At 40.7% G+C, this 19,688-nt stretch overlaps 1 protein-coding gene across 2 annotated transcripts in view; it reads left to right on the top strand.

Moving 5' to 3' along the window:
* The window catches only part of MATN2 (matrilin 2), a 114,415-nt gene that overhangs the window by 4,518 nt on the left and 90,209 nt on the right, over window positions 1-19,688 (top strand). For both annotated transcript variants that reach the window (XM_069086581.1, XM_069086580.1), the window contains exon 2: window positions 19,281-19,403. In XM_069086581.1, the coding sequence (XP_068942682.1) occupies window positions 19,281-19,403 (123 nt within the window). The remainder of the gene's footprint in view (window positions 1-19,280; window positions 19,404-19,688) is intronic.

Below are 19,688 nucleotides of genomic sequence, written 5' to 3'. Positions count from 1 at the left end.
GGGGGGGGGGGGGGGGAAGATGGAAGAGAGAGAGGGAGTGAGAGAACACAGAGGCTTTTTCATGGAAAAATAAATTTAATTTAAAAATAAAATTAGAGGGATTAAATAATATTGTTCTGAGCTTTCATCATCCACCTAGCTCTTCCCCTGCCCATTTCACAATGGGGGCAATTGCCTTATCCCTTTCTCTTCTAGGTGACCATGCTCTCAGGCCTTTCCTCATCAGTGGCCAGTTCTCCATTACTGTAAAAACTTCAAGAAATCCCAGCCTTGACTTCTCCCACCCTCATGGCTGCATCCCAGATGATCCTCACCCCAGTCCTCATTTGCCCCAGGAGCAAACCTTAAAAGATTAGTTCACGACTATAGTTTACATGCAGGGCAATGGAGAGACAGGTGGTAGATGAGCAGGGTGCAACATAGAACAGTGAAGATTTTTGCACAATGAAGCTGTATAGAAGGTATCATCAAAGGAGGCAGGCCAATCACATAGCAAGAGCAAGGGGTGACCATTGGACACCTTTTATGCTATATTGGTACCCAGGCAAGAGAGTTAGACAAAGGGCCCCAGCACATTGGGTGGAACCCCTGAAGAGGATTTTCAGGACTCATGGACAAGAGTCATGATGATGAGAAAACTTGTGATCCTCACTGGATCCTTGGGGTCAAGAACTGTTTTTGTTCGTTTATTTTTGTATCCCCAGCACTTGACATATATAAAACACACATTAAATGCTTAGTAAATGTTTGTTGGTTGATAAATTGATTGATTATTACAGAGGGTAACTATGTCATTGTGCTCACAGATCAACCAAAGTGAAGAAGTTTCTCTTTAAAACAAATGTCAGAACTTATATGTAAAATTAATATTATCCTTCAAAGTAGTCCCCTGAGAGCTTATTCTAATAATTTAGAATCCTGTTTTGGAATTGTCTTCAAAGCTGTTTACTGAGCCCCATATGAATAAAGAAGGGAGAGATACAGCTAATTCATTTCTAAAGGCTAGGACTGGAAACACAAATGCTCCTTTCATTATTTTTTTGCATATAGAGCATTCAGCATTCACACTGGGTAAGGGAAGATGAAAAAAATAGAATTTTTCCCCTCCATATCTTGGAGTCAAGAAGACCTGGGTTCTGATCCCATCTCAGACCTTCCTAGCTGTTATAATTCTGGCATGTCACTTAATCACTCTGTGCCTTAGTTTACTCATCAGTAAAATGAGGAGGTTGGACTTAGTAGTCTCTAAGTCCCCTTCTATCTCTAAATCTTGGATCCTAAGATTCTTCCAAAATGGGCCCCCATCTGCAGGATGTGACACTGTCCAGATGCCCCCTGTTTCCATTACTGGCCTTCATCTTTCCCTTCAAGTTCCTTTCAGATGCCTCCCTTCCTTCTGATAATGCCTTTCATCTCTTCCTCCAGTCAGATTCTTTTCCCTCTCACACAAAAGAAGAATTCAGCCTATGTGTATGGGATCTGGTTTGTTGTTCTTTATTTTATTGTTTTAAAGACTTTCCCCTCCCCTTCTCATTTTTTCTGGAACATTTCATTGCTATCTGGAAGCTCATGGAAATACAACATTTCAGAAACTTCATTTGGCAATCAGCATCGACTTTCCTGTCCAATTCTCTCTTTTCTCTGTCCCAAACATCATGATAAATGCATTTAAACTGCCTTCATTCTTTGGACAAGTTCCTGTTGTTTTTTTCCCATGCTGCATATGTTCTTTAATGACTGTCCTTCCAGGGGGAGGTGGAGAAAGGCCCAGGGATGGGGGGGGGGGGCAGTGTTCTAAAGCTAGATCCATAGCAGAGGCCTCATTGATGCAGTGGGAGGATTTGTTGGTGGGTAGAGAATTCAGTCAGTCTTTAGCTCGTGTGGCTTATACACTTTGTCACTTGTTTTATCAGCTTTAAGGAAGCTCTAGTTTTCCTCCCTCAGAGCACAGTGTACTGTCTTCTCCTCTTCCCAACTCCCCCATTCCACCCCTTCCAGCCTCCCAATGGGCCAGGGAGCTTTACTTGGCTTAACAATTGAAGACTGCATAACCATGCAGCCAGATCTCACAGTTGCATGCTGTTGTCCCAAGGGGATTGGGAAAAGAATGACTCATGACTAGTCCATTGGGGAGGAAATCCACAAAAGAACTTGTTCTGCTGGTTGTGGGTCTACACCATCATGTTTACATTTGAGGAACAGCATAATTTCCCCTTTAGCTATACCACTCATTTTTGGTCTTCCATGTTATATATTTATATTGCTAAGTTGAAGAATCAAGTTATCAACTGAATTTTAATGAAGGCAAAATAATTTATATAGATTTATTGACCTGCTTTTAATCTTGTTTCTAAGTAATTTTCCCATGTCACTAGAAATATTGACTTTTTTATTTTGTTTTGTTCCTTTTTTTTATGCCTGAGTCACCTTTCTTACTGAGGCTGAAAATGCAGGGCTAGTCACAGGCCCAATAACACTCTGTTTGGCACAGGAGCTTTTCCTACCTGGGTCAGTTTGCCCCTCCTTACAGAGAACTCTGTGGCCCTCATTTCTTGGGGCTTACCATATTAAAGTCTAACTTAGTGTGGACTCCCCCATCAGCTTGGCCCACTGAAGCTCAGAACTCCTAAGCACAAGAGATCCACCAACCTCATCCTCCTTTTAACAGAGATTGTAGGTATAAACTACCATGTACCATTTAATTATGACATTTCTAAGGCATTTTACAGATGAAGAAACTGAGGAATAGAGAAGTTAAGTGATTTGCCAGTGTCACACAGTGAGGAAGTATCTAATGTGGGATTTGAACTTAGGGGTTCCTGATTCCAAGGCATTAAGGGAAAATTCCCATTTTTTTTCTACCTCCTCCTCCCATGGAACTATGGGCCTGGAGTAAGGAAGATATAAATTCAAATCTGGCCTCAAACATTTATTAGCTGTGTGACAGTTTTGAAATAGACCTCTGGCATAAGGGACTCCCTCCAGAGAGGTTGTAAGATTCCTAGCTTTTTACAACTGGTTCACAAGGTCATACTCACCCAGTGTAGGTATGGATGTCAATAGGTTAAGTCCTTGCCAGGGTACCCAGTTTATGTCTAGGGAAGGACCCATGGGACAGTCAGAGACATCAGGAAAAACAACGACTTAATAAATTTGGATGCTGCAAATAACATGGAAAACAGTCAGTTCAATGCAAAGCTTTATTTCAAGCAATGGGGAAGAGAGGAAAGGGAGGTAGGAAAAGTGGACCCACATACCACTCAGGCTCACACACTAACAAAGAGTATAAATCACCTAAGGGTATCTGCTGCTTTGGGGAGCAGAGAGACACAAGTCCATTCAGGAGGAAGGGGGCGTGCTGCTATCTGGAGGGGAGGATGTGCTCCAGAGTGCTCTTCTGAGACTCCGGTTCTCATGCTATCATTTTGGTTGCCCTGGGCTCAGGGCAAATAATTATTTGGAGGAGTTTGTTATTAGGGAGAAAAACAAGCTGGCAGTAGACAAAATATTATTTGGGGGACGTAGCTGTACCAACCTTCACAAAATGTTTTTATCAGTATTTTTCCATGAGTATGTTTTATAAGCTTGCAGCCTCCCTGAAAGGGAAACTGTCATGATGGCCTCAAAACCATCAGGTCTAACTTTGTAACAATGGTTTCCACGCATAGATTCTATAAACTACATCGTCTATTAAGGAGAAACTGTCTCAAGACCAATTTGGCCTAATCCTTTAACAATTACCCTGGGCAAGTCACTTAACCACTTTCTGTCTCAGTTGCCTCAACTGTAAAAATGTAAATAATAATAGCATCTATTTCTCAGGGTTGTTTTAAGGATCTAATGAGATAACTAGGGTAGCTAGGTGGCACAGTGGATAGAGTGCTGGCCCTGAAGTTAGGGAGACTCATCTTCCTGAGTTCAAATCTGGCCTCCGGCACTTACTAGCTGTGTGACCCTGAGCAAGTCACTTAACCCGGTTTGCCTCAGTTTCTTCATCTGTAAAATGAGCTAGAGGAGGAAATGGCAAACCACTCCAGTATCTTTGTGAAGAAAACCTCAAATGGGGTCAGACAGGAGAAGAGTCAGATAAGAGTAAAACAACAACAAAAATGAAACAACATTTGTAATGCACTTAACATAGTGCCTGGAGGTGCTTACTAAATACCTGTCATAAGCACCATATACACGGATATAATATAGAAGTTCAAGGCTTTGCCTGTACAATACTGGAAGGCAATAAGAGGAAGACTTGTATTACCATTCCTAGTACTTCAATTTTTTTTTCAAAAAGTGGTCTTGTTTCTTGGCATATTATCATAGCAAAGTGTAAGCTTCTGAGGGCAGCTATTAATGTCTATTAAATTGAATTCCATCATAGACCCAGACTTATTCAATCTGTTACTGTTCTCATGCTCTCAAATTCAGCCCTCCCCAAACACCCCCCATTTTCGCAAACATGAACATACATCAAGGTTTCAGAAATCTTAAAATTACAGCATCATACAGGACTTCTCATGAGCTTGCATTCTCATTTGCTAGAACCAGGCTGGAGGACCTACCTCCATACTTGGACCTTACTCTTCCTAACGTTGTCACAGATCAAAGCTCAGCATAGAGGAGATCCCATCACAGATTGCTGGGGATCCCCACTTAACATCCATCATTGACTACTCACCATGACACTTTCTAATCTTCATAGTTAATCTCACCCCTTACCAGGGACGTCAAGAAAGGTTCACTTTTTAACCCAGTCTAAGAGTGCTATAGCATACTCTCTTTAATTCTGCCACTGATCACTCCAACCAGTAACACTTGGGAGGAGCCCTGCAATCTTCAGCCCTCCTCCATACCTTCTGTTAAAAGTGAGCAGATGGGGTGGCTAGTTGGCATAGTGAATAGAGCACTGCCCTGGAGTCAGGAGGACCTGAGTTCAAATCTGGCCTCAGACAATTAACACATACTAGCCATGTGACCTTGTGGAAGTCACTTAACCCCAATTGCCCTGCATTCTCCCCTCCAAAAAGCAAAAAAAAAAAAAAGTGAGCAGAGGCTAGTTTCCAACTACACTTACTCCATTGATTACCGTTTTTTTCATAGTCCTTTCCTGTATGGGGGGGGGGAGACATGGAGAAGGGTATAATTCACAATTATGGGTAGCTGTGAGTCTCCATTAAAAATGTAATACCTGTCATACTGGCATGGGAATGATGCTTTAAGGTTTGCGGGATTATTCACACAAAATATCTCATTTGATCAGTCAATAAACATTTACTAATCACCCACTGTATATCAGGTACTGGTGGTAGAAAAGCAAAAAAATGAAACAATCCCTGCCCTCAAGGAGCTTATGGTCTATCGGGATAGACAACACATACAAATATAAGTACAAACAAAGTAAATACAAGGTAATTGTATGGGGAGAGGTGGAGTAGAAGCAGCAGTAAGGATCAGGAAAGGTTTCCTGTAGGAGGTAGACCTTGAACTACCTCCTTCACTGATGGAAGCTAGTAATTCTAAGAGGCAGAGATAGAGTGCATTCCAGACACGGAAGACAGCTTACACAGAGGCAGAGAGATGAGAGACTGTATCATGTGTGAGGAATGTCAAGAAGGCTAGCTTGACTGGACCATAGTAATGCATAATAAGGCTGGAAGGGTAGATTGGAGACAGGTTGTAAAGGGCTTTAAATGCCAAGTAGAAGAGTTTGTATTCAGTCCTAGAAGTAATAGGGACCCTTTGAAAATTCTTGAGCAGAGGGCATGATATGTACAAAATGTTATTTTAAGAAGATTAATTTGGCCATATGTAAAATGTCTTAGAGGTGAGGAAGAACCTGAAGACAGGGATAGGATATATTGCCATAGTCCAGGCATGCCATGGTGAGGGCCTGAACTAGGGTTATAGTAGGAAGATGGGTGAGAGGCATTAGGAAGGAAAACTCAGTAGAACTTGGTGACTCGATGTATGGGGTCAAGGAAAAGTAAGAATCAAGGGTGACTCTGAAGTTTTGAATCTGGATGCTTGGAAAATAGCACCACTGAGAGAAATTTGGATATTGATGGGGCAGGGCTGAGTCTTATAGGAAAACTGATTAAGCACTGCTCTAAGTGCTAAGGATAGATACCAAAAAAAAAAGCAAAGGCAGCCCCTGTCCTTAAAAAAATTGCATTCTAATGGGAGGCGAAGGTGGTGTGTGTGTGTGTATGTATATGGTATGTATATATATATATACACACACACATATATATATATACACACACGCACATATCTATATATTTAAAGGGACTGCTGTCACCTCATACTCAACTTGTACAAAATTTTATACATATATGTCTATATATAAAATTTTGTACAAGTTAAGTTTGAGATGACAGTGGTACCTTTAAATGGAAATGTCTCATAGACAGTTGGAAATCGGGTATGAGAGTTCACAAGACAAGCCAACTCAGGAAGTGTAGGTTTCATAGTTATGTGTGTGAAGGTGATAATTTAAACCATGAAAGTAGATGGGATCTCAGGGAGAAAGTAAAGTGATAGAAAGGCCAAGTATCAAGGATTCAGACTCCCAATACACACTCGTTGAAGGGAGAGAAGGAAGAAAGGAATCACAGATAAGCTTCTCACCAGTTACTCAACCCCTCCGCCAAAAGTCTGTATTCAGCATTAAAATAAACCAGAATGATGCAGACCTGTGGCTAAGACACCCTAGCTATAAGCAGAGGTACAGCTGTCTGGAAGGCACAGGCACCACACTTTCTCTCAGACACTTACTAGCTGTGTTACAGGCAAGTCATTTAACCCTGTTTGCCTCAGTTTCCTCATCTGTAAAATGAGCTGGAGAAGGAAATGGCAAAAACCACACCAGGGTCTTTGCCAAGAAAACCCCAAATGGGGTCAGGAAGAGTTGGTCACAATTGAAATGACTGAACAACAACAATCAACAGTAGAAGTAGTAGTAGCAGTAGTAGTAGTAGTAGTGGTAGTAGTGGTAGTAGTGGTAGCAGCAGCAGTAGTAGTAGTAGTAACTCTCTACTGCAGAGAATACAACTCCAATGTACTGGCCATGTGACCCAAATGCCAAACATGCATTTACCTAAAAGACTGTTTTACGAAGAACTTATATAAGGCAAGTGCTCGCATGGAGGTCAGAAGAAGCAGTACAAGGATGCTCTCAAGGTCTCTCTAAAGAATTGTAGTGTTTGTTGGGAGACATGGGAAACACTGGCATAGGACTGACCATCATGCATGCCTGCATCAAAGAAGGTGCTGTGCTCTGTGAATAAAGCAGAATTGCAGTAGGTCAAAAGAAACATGACATGTGCAAATCTAGAGACATCTTCATCACAAATGTTCAAATGGACTATTTGTGTCCTACTTGCAGTAGAGCCTTCCATGCTCATATTGGTCTGATCAGCTACAGTGGAACAAATGCACCTTAATCCCAGCATAGTGATGCCATTGGTATTCTTTGAGCATGAAGGATGAACAGCAACAGTAATACCGTGTTTCCCCGATAATAAGACACTGTCTTATTATTTTTTTGGACAGAAAAACACCAGAGGGCTTATTTTCAGGGGAGGGCTTATTTTAATGAACATTGACAGCAATTTTAATAAACAGGTAAATGTGAACAAAAAAATGTACCTTTATTCAATAAGCAAATCACTGGGGAAGAACAGGATGACGCGCTCACTGCTGCAGCTCTGATTGGATGCAGCTCGGAGCGCGGCATGCGTTTCACGGGGGGGTCGGTGCATACAGAGGGTACCATAATGTAGCGTGTAGCGCAGGGGATCACCTTCACTACAGTAGCAATCACAATAGGGCTTATTTTCGGGGGAGGGCTTATTTTAGAGGAATCTTACACAGTAAGGGGAGGGCTTATTTTCGGGATAGGTCTTATTATCGGGGAAACACGGTAGTAGTAGTGGTGGTGGTGGTAGTAGTAGAAGTAGTAGTATTAGTAGAGGAGGAGGAGGAGTGGCAGCAGTAATAGTGCTTGGGATATAAAGACAAAAGTGAATCTGTCCATACCCTCAATCTCCCTATAAATCTATTTAAATAATTGAGTTTTGGTGCCAGGATTTTTATCATTTCTCATAAGAAAAGCTCAACCTTGTGTAGGGAATAGATCAGAGAGTCAATACAATTAAATTGACATAGGAAAGGGTCTAAAGAACAGCTGGGACATGTTTGATAGGACAGGTTTGTTTTCTTTCTTTTTTAATGTAAGTACAGTTGATGACTCATATGTATTGTTGACAGTCTTTAAGCAAACTGCAGCTGTCATAATAAGCTTGGGGCCTCTGGACTCAATGAAAAAGAAGGGGGAAGCTCCCAAATGCAGATGATGGATTTTGCCTGTCTTTGTTTTCATTCACTTCTGTGTCTTCCCACTGGTGGTAAATCAACTCTCTTTGAACTGTTTCTGGGTTTTGGAACAAGTCATGTACACCATTCCTTCTAAAGTATCAGTAAATAGAAAAGTAGACATGCTTTCTACCTTGTCTCATTAAATGCATTTTGCTTCCAAGGGTTTGAATTCAATGACAGAAGAAATGAGGGAGCTGAATAATTTCTGGTAAAATAATTCATTTTAATTTGCTTCTAAAGTTTAATTTAATTCATCATTACTATGATATCTTTCCTACTGAGTTCCAGTATATCTAACAGACTGCAAACCTACTGATATAACACAGAGTAGTGTGACCCAAAGAAACCAACATTTTTGCTCTGTATTTCCACCCAGGGTAACTCAGTCAACATTTTTCACATCACATGGGTTGAGTAGGGATGGCTTTACCAAGTCACAAGCATTTAAAGTAAAGCTGCCTGTGGTTCTCTCGTGGGACCTCAGATTTCTGGAAGTTTATCTTTTAGAGGGAAGTTTTTAGCCTCAATTTTGCTATCACCCACTCATACTTTACCTAACCTAAAGAATACAGGAGCATAAACAGATAAAAATTCTCTCCTAAAATGTTGGTAGAAATTGAGAGGGGAGAAAGTGAATTTTGCTGAACTAAAGTTGCCTTTTGGAACGGGGACCTTCAAGGTTTGCCCAGAGCTTTTATTATAAAACATAAAATTTCCTATTCAGCTGTGTGAGAACAACTCAGCCTTAGAATTTACAAAGCAGTCTATACTTGCCAGAGAGGGATTTTTTTAAAAGCTTGAGTCTGATATTTATGGCCATGGTTTTTCTAAGTACCCAACGTAATAAAATCATCTTTATGAGCACTAATTATGGTTAACATCATTGGAAACTGGCACCATTTGTCTTTTGACCCTCCAACCAAATGCCCCACCCTGCCCTTGCTTGGCCTTCCTCTGGCCCTTGTCTGAAAGAGCTTGCTCTTTTTGGCAAATCATCTTCATGTACCTTGGTGATTACCAGGATCTAGGCACCATCTCCAAACATTTCCCATTGCAATGCTCCTTGCTGTTTTTAAGCCTGTTCAGAATTGTCTCTTAACAATGCCTTAGAAGGTAGCAACTATTACTACTACTGCTATTACTTCTACCACCACTACTACTACTACTGCTACTACTACTACTACTGCTACTACTACTACTACTACTACCACCACTACTACTACTACTGATAGCTAGTTAGCTATTTATATGGTACCTACTATGTAGGTACCATAGGGGATGTGGTAGGGATGTATGGGATATGGGATATTTAGGGAGGGCTAGCACCCCTGGTGTGAGAGCTTGACAAACCCTTGTCAGGGCTGCTCATCCGTCCATCTTTGGTGTCCACCTGTCACTCAACTCTCACTTGTAGCTCCAAGAAGTTATAGCATGTGCAGTAGCCATGTCCCAGCAAAAATATCTAGGCCGATGAACTAAGCCAAGTTGAGAGTACCAACATGGCCTCAAACCCATCAGCAGGTTAAGCATGTGAAGACTTCCTTGGTCAGAGTGGATGAATGAGAATAATTTGTTCCGATGACCATGAAGCAGGTGCTATGGAGTGCTTAAAAATTAGCCAGACATTGAAGATGCCAAGGTCATCATGGTATCCTGGGGCTATCACTACTTGTCTAGACTTTTGTCCTGCCACTGGACTTTGATGACTCTGGAAGAGAGAGTGAGGCTGATGACTTTGTGCAGTTCTGCCTCACTTAAATCCAATTCGCCCATGAGTAAAGACATCATCCATGACGTTATTTGTCCTCTTCAGAAACAAAGAACAAGCCAACTATGTTCCAGGCCCTGTGCTAAGTACATGATAAATATTATCTCATTTGAGCCTCACAACAACTCTGGGAGGTAGGTACTAGTAAGTAGTACCTGGGACTGGATTTGAACTCAGGTCTATCTGACTCCAGGCCCAGTGCTCTTAATTACCTTGTCTGATGCCTAGCTGTCCTAACTAATCTGATTAACTGCTATTGTTAATGGGAGGAGGCTAGAAGAAGCACTCAGAGCCCAGACATTTTAGCAAAGGCCTTCTGGAGATAGTGTCCTTATTTTTGTCACTGAACCCACACCAAGAGAGTAACTTAAAAAGGGAGATTTCACGTAACTTAGGATCATGGATTTAGAGCTGGTCTGAGATGCCATCTAGACCAACCTCCTCACTTTTTAGAATGAGGGAACTGAGACTCAGAGAACTGAAGTAACTTGTCCAGCATTACACAGGTAGGAAAGGGTAGAAAACCCTTCTGGCGACAAATCCAGAACTCTCTCCACTGCTCCTCAGTGTCTTGGTACTATAGAATAGTGTGATGTCTAATGGAAAACAGAAACTTGCTTTGGCTTTTAAAGTCACCCTCCTCCCCACCTTTCCAGTTTTCTTACACCTCACACCTTCCCACATAGTCTGTGATCCACTGATTCCTTGCTATTTCTGGAACAAAACATTTCCCAACTCTAGGCATTTTCATTGGCTTTCACCCATAGCTGGAACTCTATCCCTTTACCTTCTAGCTTCCCTGGCTTCCTCCAAGTCTCACCTAAAGTCCCACCACCCTCAATAATCTTTTCCCAATCCCTCTTAATGCTAGTCTCTTCCTTGTGTGATTACCCTCAATTTATCCTGTTGACGTCTTACTTGTATACAGTTTTTCTTTTGCAAGTTGTCTCTCCCAGTTATATAGTCTCTACAGGTATATGGTAATTCCCTTATGAAGAGAATATTTCCACTAGAGTGACCCTGTAGATTTGGATGCAATCTGTTTGATGCTCTATACTAGTCAGATTGTTTGTTTCTTTTCTTTTTTAAGATTTAAATGCAAATCCATTAGAAGCAGTTAATTATTTTGAATCCACTTTCTGAAGCATGACAGGCCTTAATATTTTTACAGATTAGCTGCAGATTATCTAGGTAGTGTAGACAGGGACAATTGATAGTCAAAGTACTTACTGTTACAGACACAGGGTCATAGATATAGAGCTGGGAGCGACCTTAGAGGTCACCAAATTCAACTAACTAGTTTTATTGATGTGGAAATAGAAATCTAGATGGGTTGAGTGATTTACTCAAGGTCACCCAATAAATCAAGTTTAAAAGCATTCATTAAGCACCTACTGTGTACCAGGCACTATGCTAAGTGCTGGAGCTACAAAGAAAGGCAAACAGTCTCTGCCCTCAAGATGCTCACAGCCTAATGGGGGAGACAATATGCAAACAACTATGTACAAACAAGATAGGAACAAGATTAATTGGAGGTAATCTCAGGGAGAAGGCATTGGTGTTAATGGGGGCTGGGAAAAGATTCTTGCATATAACGTGAGATTTGAAAAAAAAAAGGCAGGGAAGTCAGGAGACGGAGGTGAGGAAGGGAAAAGGAAAAGCACTTTTGAGGTACAATCTGTGTTAAAAGCAGTTCTGCTTGACACCCAAAATAGAGTGTAAATGCTAGACTCACATAGCTAAATTTAGAGTTTGTACTGGGCTGCCAGTTTCAACAGTCAGTCATAGTTGATCATCACTCAATGTTGCAGTTACTGTGTACAATGCTATTCCTGATTGAAAGAAAACAGTCTCTGGAATCTTAGACAGACAGCAGAACGGACAGATGTGACTTTTTTCCTTAGGCTTTTCTGATGGGAAAAGAAAACTCCTAGGACAAATAGCCCTTTTTAAAAAAGAATGGAAGGGACAGGAGTTCTCTAGTAATTAATACATAATACCCGATCAATCAAACAGATAGTCTAGTCTAGCCTGTTGTTTGAAACCCAAAGCCACTGCTAAGCTGGAAAACCTCTTCTCCCAAGAAGAGTCAGCTTGAATTCTGTTTTGGCTTAGGAAGTAAACCCAAAGATAGGTTAAGCAATGCTAAATTATATGTCAAGTTTAGTGAAGGAAATTATTTCGTATCTGTCTTTATATTTCTTTAAATCTTACTCATAGTCTACTGCTTTGATATTTCTATACTATGTATATTTCTATGCATTTATGAGCTCATGGATTTGGGCACTCCCTCCAGTAGTATAGATTATAATTCATCCACACTTTCTCATCCTGTATAATTCTTTCTCATGCCTGCCCATAATTCTCTCCCATGTGATCTACCTGTGGTAGTTGAGGCCTTGCTCTAGGTAAGTTAACATATTTTAGGTATTAGTATTATTGGATATAGTATCTGTTATTAGAGATAAAATTTGTTGTCTCTCCCTCTTAGTACATGACTAACTCACTTCCCAAAGACTAGCCCAGAAATAGGAAAGATTTAAGTTCAAGTTCTACTAGCTATGTAACCTTAAAACAGCACCTAGCACATAGTGATCATTTAGTAATTTTTTTTATTCATTGATTGATTGATTAACATTCTGTTGTCTATGCCCATCACACTGCTACTTGGGTCATCTGAAAGTTTATCATGGAGAAGCTGGAAGGTTAGTGAAAGTGTTATCCGATTTCCCAAATGTAAACTTTGTAACTCAATCTTATGTCTTGTTCCTGTTCACTTCTGGGCCCAGATCACCAGCCATCTACAGGGACTGTTCAAAATATGTTTCCTGATGGACTAATTCAGCAGGCTGCTCATAAGTTTGTTGATCATGATCTCTGTAATATGCAGTCTTCATCCTCATGGTTTTTCTTTTTTTCTTTTAAATAGCATTTTATTTTTTCCAATTACATGTAAAGACAATTTTTAACATTCATTTTTATGTAAAATTTCGAGTTCCAAATTTTTTCCCTCCCTAAGATAGTAAGCAATTTGATATTGGTTATATATATGCAGTCCTGTAAAGCATATTTCCATATTAGTCATGTTGTGAAACAAACAGCTAAAATAGAATAAAGAAATAAAGAAAATGAAAATAGTACACTTCAGTTTGCATTTAGACTCCATCAGTTCTTTCTCTGGATGTGGATGGCATTTTCCATCATGAGTCTTTTTGAATTGTCTTAGATCATTTTATTGTTGAGAACAGCTAAGTCAATCACAGTTGATCATCACTCAATGTTGCTGTTACTGTGTACAATGCTGTCCTGGTTTTGTTCACTTCCGTGGTTTTTCCTGTAAGGATTACTAGGTTGCTTTCTTCTGACTGACTCTGGTTCTCATTGAAAGGCCCTGTAGTATTATGAGGTTTAATTCAAGCAATTCAACAAAGTTTACTTACATGCAAGGCCCTGGTATTAGGCACTAGAAATTCAAAGGCAAAAAGGAAATAGTCCCTGCCCTCCATGAGCTTATGTTCTCTGGGGTGTGTGACATGTATATAGATAAATATATTCAAGCTTCTCCCTAAAGCAAAGTCCTATCCTTTTAACAACAGTGTTCTTCTGATGAAGCTGTATATGGTTGTGAGACATGGCATAAAATAATAGTTTATTTATATAGTGGTTTAAAGTTTGTGAAATGTTTTACACATGTTATATCATTTAATCCTCATCTCAGCCCCGTGAGGTAAAGGCTATTATTATTCCCATTTTATAGATGAGGAAACCGAGGCTAGGGGAAGTTAAGTGACATGCCCAAGGTCACAGGACAGGTCACAGAACAGGTAGGATTAGAATTCAGGTCTTCCTAATTCCAAGTCCAGCACACTTGCAATATACTGCCCTGCTTAGCTACTTAAAAATATCACAGCTCTGAAGAATTAAAACTGTGGGTCATTGGAGAGGTGCTGCATGGTGGACATAAGTAGGCTATTCTAGCTGCCAAAAATTATGCAAGAGAAGTGGTGTCGAGGATGCCATCGGAGAGAGGTATGCATCAAAAAGAAAGTGGGCCAGCAATGCAGTGAGAAGGATAAAGAACCAGTGCTCCCTTGGTATCCATGCAATGTCAAGTGTAAGACGGCCTGCAAGGCTGTGCTCGGACCCTCCGAAGAGGATTTGACAGGATAACAGAGAAGAGAGCCATCCGCAGTGAAGGGCACGCGTGGCTTGCCATCTGCGATGTTTTTAAATATGACAAAACTTTATTTTACAATGTGGAAACCATCCTTAGGTCAAGGGTGGCACAAAAGCACACCTGAAGATTTGGCTAAAGGCCATAGCTTGCCTGTTACTTGGATGAATCGCAGGATCAAAGATTTAGGCCAGAGGAAGAAATAAATAACAGCCTAGAGAAACTTTGCCTTCTGATTTCATCAAACTCTTCCAAGCCCTATTTCTTTTGGAAATCTTGGAAGAGAAGATTACTGTGATCCCAACCCCTAAAGGCCTCCAAGTCACCTCTGGGATCATAAGTCATAGTGCTGACACTCGAAGAAGTTTGACTTCGACAAAGGCCTCTGTCCCCTACTTAGATTTTATTACCAGTACAGGAAGAACCTGCCCCATTGGGTGAAAACACTAGAAAATCACTGGTGTTTTTCAAAAGCCTAAGCTATCATTTGAAAACATCTGTATTGGTTTCTGATTGAAGTGCCTGTTTCCAGAAAAACATGCAGTTGTTTTCTCAAAACTCAGTCTGTATCCATTGCATCGTATTTGTTTAATTAAATTAATCCCACCACTACATCTTCCCTTCAGCCGGTACAAATCCCCATGGTCATAAATCCCAGAGACTATAAAAACAGCATGAAAGAACAAGAACAAATCAAGCCAACTGGAAAGTTTTCCATTTGAGGGAAAGGGGTTGGTGATTCATTAGTGTAAATGTAAAGGGGGAAGGGCTTATTATCTTCATGGTGGACAGGGAATGCCTAATCAACTAAACAAAATCCTGGTTTGATTTGTCAACAGTCTTTGTGGTTGATAGGGCCATCTTTCCAGCAATAATCATAGCTAGCTGTTTTTAGTCCAACCTCCTCACTTTTACAGAAGAGGAAATTAGGACCTAGAAAAATACAGTGACTTGTCAAAGGTTACAAAGGTAAGTAAGCCATCCAGCCGGGATCTAAACCCCTAATTTCAAATCCAGTGCTGTTTACTCTCTACTGTATAGTCACTTCAAAATGACTTAGCACACTTTGGTGATTCATGAAGATATATGGGGTTGTCATGTTCTGGCTTTCTTCACCCTTAGGGGCTGTCTGCTTGCCTCCCACATTTCTGGCTTCAAAAGCTTGCACACGCCCAGATTCCAGTCTTCCAAAACCAAAAGCCCAAAAGTTCCTCTGAAGGCCCATATGCAAATTAAACAGAATTGTCAAGCTGAAAAAGGATGCCTCCAACTGCTGATATCACCACACTTGTGGTTAATCCAGCCAAAAGGAAAATGTGGCCACAGCTTCCAAAGAGAGCAGAAGTTCATAACAAGAAGCTAAATGAAGCATATTTCATGAAGCTACTGAATTCAATAATCCTTAATCCTGGACACAGTATTTCTTCTTGGGTCCAGAACAGGGGTCTCCAATGAGGGGACAATGACCTCACCCCAATGGGTATGTGATCAGCCAGTTAGAGGTGGAAGGATGGGACCCTCCCTGTGACAGCCAGTAAAGGGCCTTATCTCTAATTCAACCCATACCTACCATTTTCCCCTAAAATCCTGTCCTGTCCTTCCAATGGCAAACTCTCCTTTTCTGATATGGTTGTTTGTCTTCTCAGGGCAGTTATAACCTAAGCCAGGGATGGGGAACCTGCGACCTTGAGGTCACATGTCATCCTTTAGGTCTTCTAGTGCAGCCCTTTGACTGAATCCAGACTTGATGGTGAAGCTTAAATTCAGTCAGAGGGCCACACTTGAGGACCTAGAGGGCCACATGTGGTCTTGAGGCCACAGGTTTCCCACCCCTCACTAACCACCACCCAGGCACCCATACAGTAGCTGCGTAGTTGCCCCTGGAAAAATTCCCCATACACACACACACATACATACATATACACACATATCCACATGTGCACTCACACAGATATCTCTCTCCTGACCCCCAGATCACATCATGATGAGAGCAGACAGCCCTCAGAGTGCCAGTTCTGTTCTCTGGGGCATTGACCGATAAGAGCAATCCTCGTTTTCCCTTTTCCATTTAGTTGGGACAGAATGAGCTCCATTGGAAAAGCAGGCATGGATGGGTAGGCATCTGAATCTCGAGAGTTCATTATATTACTTTCCTTCTCAAAGCCTACACTTCTTGCAAGCTTCTCTATTACTATCAAAAGCTCAACCATCCCTTTAATTGCCTAGTTTTACAACCTTGGTATCTCTTCAAATCCTCACTCTCACCATTGATTATCTATAATTTATCTTGTATGTAGCTAGTTGTTTGCATGTTATCTCTCCCATTAGACTGACTGTGCACTTCTTGAGAGTAGGAACTGTTTTTTGCCCTTTGTTTTTGCATCCCCAGCCCTTAGCACAGTGCCTAACACATAATAAGTTCTTCATAAATGTTTGTTGCCTGGCCTACTATTCAGAGCCAGAAGGTTAAAAAAAAAAAGGCAGCAAATCCAATTGACTAAGCAATATAGGAAGCATTAGGAAATGAGTTCATGGGTGAAAGATCCAAATCTGAGGTACAAAAGGTGGTCAGTCTGTTCAGAGGAAACTTAGGAAAAAAGTCATGGAAGGAGAAACATGGAAAATGGACAACTCATGATCTGGACCCTACAAGGAGATAGCCTGAGTCAGTGCCCTGAGCTGGCCATACTGACTCCTCCAATTAGCAACTAATGAGATGTGAGGTTTGGGATTTTTTGAATAACATTTTATTGTTTTCTCAATTACATGTAAAAACAATTTTGAACATTCATTTTTAAAAATTTTGAGCTCCAAATTCTCTCCCTCCCTCCCTTCCCTCCTCTCTGATATGGCAATAAAGTTGATAAGTTATACATGTGCAATCATGCAAACCATACCTCCATATTAGTCGTGTTGTAAAAGAAGACATAGACCGAAATAAGAAATCCCACAAAAATATAAAGTGAAAATTAGTATCCTTTGATCTGCATCCAGTCTCCATCAGTTCTTTCTTATGAGATGTTTATAGTGATTTGGGAGCTTTCCCTTCTACCACTCAGTGAGAAGAATAGAGTATTAACCCCATTTACACATGTAGGAACTGAGGCTTAGAAACATGAAACGTCTTGCCTGGCTCAGAATTTGAATTCTTGATTTGAATCTAACACACCTTCCACAATATCGGAAGACCTCTCATTTATTAAGCAGATAAATTTCTCTTTATTGTATTCGACAAAAAACTCCACAAATGTTTTCTGATTTGTCCCAGGTTCTAATGGGGAAATCAATGGCAAATTCAGTTCTCTTAACATAAGTCAAACATCTCCTGTGCTGGGAAAGAGCATTATAAAAAGAGCTTGTTCATTGAATGAAAAGAATGAATTGGTGATGGATTGATGATATCTTTGACCTTTATTACCCTTTAATATACCCTTAAGTTCCAGTCTCATAAATATATTCCTATAAATGCATTACTACAGTTTTTTTTTTAGTAAAGGGACAGGATTTATCAGCATCTTGTGAGCACTTAGCAAGTGCTGACCAAACCATAATGATAATTTGTGAAGAATCCAGGCCCCTTTAGTAATTTGCATTCTCTAACACCCTCCTCTAGCTTTTCCATTTATCATTTTCCCCTTGGTTATTTATTAGAGAAGATAAACAGAGAGAGAGAGAGTTTCCGAATTTATTTTAGTAATAATCACAATTATTTTAGTAATAATAATGTATGTAGCACTTAGAATTTTGCAGAGCACTTTCAATTATTTCATCAGAGCCTCATAGCAATCCTGTAAAGGCAGAACTACGGGTATTATTAACCCCATGTTACAGATGAGGAAACTAAGGCCAAGAGAAGTTAAGTGACTTGCCCATGGTAGTTGTTGCCTTGATATAACTAATAAAAGTCAGAAGTAGGATTTGAAGTCAGGTCTTCACATCAAGTCAACAAGTATTTATTAAGCCTTGTTATGTGTCAGGCACTTCCTTAAGGCATGAGGAATACAAATACAAGCAGAAAGATGGCCTGCCCTCAAAGAGCTTACATTTTTTTTGGAGGCATTGTGGGTTAAATGACTTGCCCAGAGTCACACAGCTAGTAAGTGTCTAAGGTGTGACTTGAACTCAGGTCCTCCTGACTCAGAAGCCTGTGCTCTATCCACTGTGTCACCTAACTGCCCCAAGGAGCTTACATTCTAATAAGAGAAGAGAACCAGTAAAAGTGAGCTGAAAAGTTTACCAGGAAGAGATGAAGATACCAGGAGTACAGCCTGGCGAGGAATGAAATCATGGCTGTCGTGGATGACTTTCTTAAAATGGCGGTTCTGGAAGGAACCGTTCAATCAGAGGGAGAGGCTACAAGGCAAAGGTGCTTTCAGTGTGTGAATTCTATGGGCGTAGTGAGCTTTCAGGGTAAAAAAGCTTCTGGAACATTAGAGAAGATCCTGGAGATTCAGGAGTATAACCTAGAGAGGAAGGAAGAAATAATCATGACTCCACTTCCCACACACCACCTACTGCCCCACTCTGACCCCTAAGACGTATTTGACAAGGAATGTCGCTCAATGGGCTGTTATAAGCTCAGGAATTCTTGGATCTGTCATTAGTTATATGGGTCATTTAATTACCCTCTGCCTCACTTTCCATGTCTGTAAAATGTGAATGACAGTGTTGATCCATGGAGGAAGGAGGGTTGGTAGGAAATCATTTGGAGGTGATGGAGGACAAGATTTGGTTTGGTTTCAAAGTACTTTTAAATTTATAAGGGGAAGAACTGTGTCTGTGGTGTTGTCTTTGTACTAACTTTGTACCTAACAGGGCACTTGATGCAGGGTTTGGTGATGGTGGTGATTTAAAGTGCTGAAGAATTATAAGTTAGATTGTCTTGTACTTTGAAATACCTAAAGATAAAGTTGGGTCTGTGGTCTCCATACAATCATCTTCTAATGACCTGTTCCTGTGTTTCAGTTCAGGATCTATGTGAAATGCAGGACCATGCCTGTGAGCAGATATGTGTGAACGTTCCTGGATCCTACGTGTGCCAATGCTATAATGGTTATACTCTCGCTGAAGACGGGAAGAAATGCGTCAGTGAGTATTGATGCTAAACTGGTATATTATGGAAGAATGAGGTGAGGGAAAGGGAGAAGAGGGAACCAAGGTGAGAAGAAGGTACTCTATGTGTTTCCAAGTCTGCAGTTAGAGCTGCTTGGGTTTAAGCCCCATCCCATCTTCCATCAGATAGAAGGCTTTTTCATAGGCACACAGACAAGAATAAAAAGTATCTCAAAAGGCATTCCCCTGGCATGGAATTGGCCTATTCTTCCTGGATTGCCTTCATAGCTCAAGATGCCAAAAAGAGAAGAGCAGAGCATC

Source organism: Petaurus breviceps, unplaced genomic scaffold (assembly GCF_028583685.1).
Source record: "Petaurus breviceps papuanus isolate PSGF00001 unplaced genomic scaffold, PetGlider_PUasm1.0 179, whole genome shotgun sequence".
Lineage (NCBI taxonomy): Eukaryota > Metazoa > Chordata > Mammalia > Diprotodontia > Petauridae > Petaurus > Petaurus breviceps.
The sequence above is the reverse complement of the archived record's forward strand: the minus strand, read 5'-3'. Positions and strand labels throughout refer to the sequence as shown.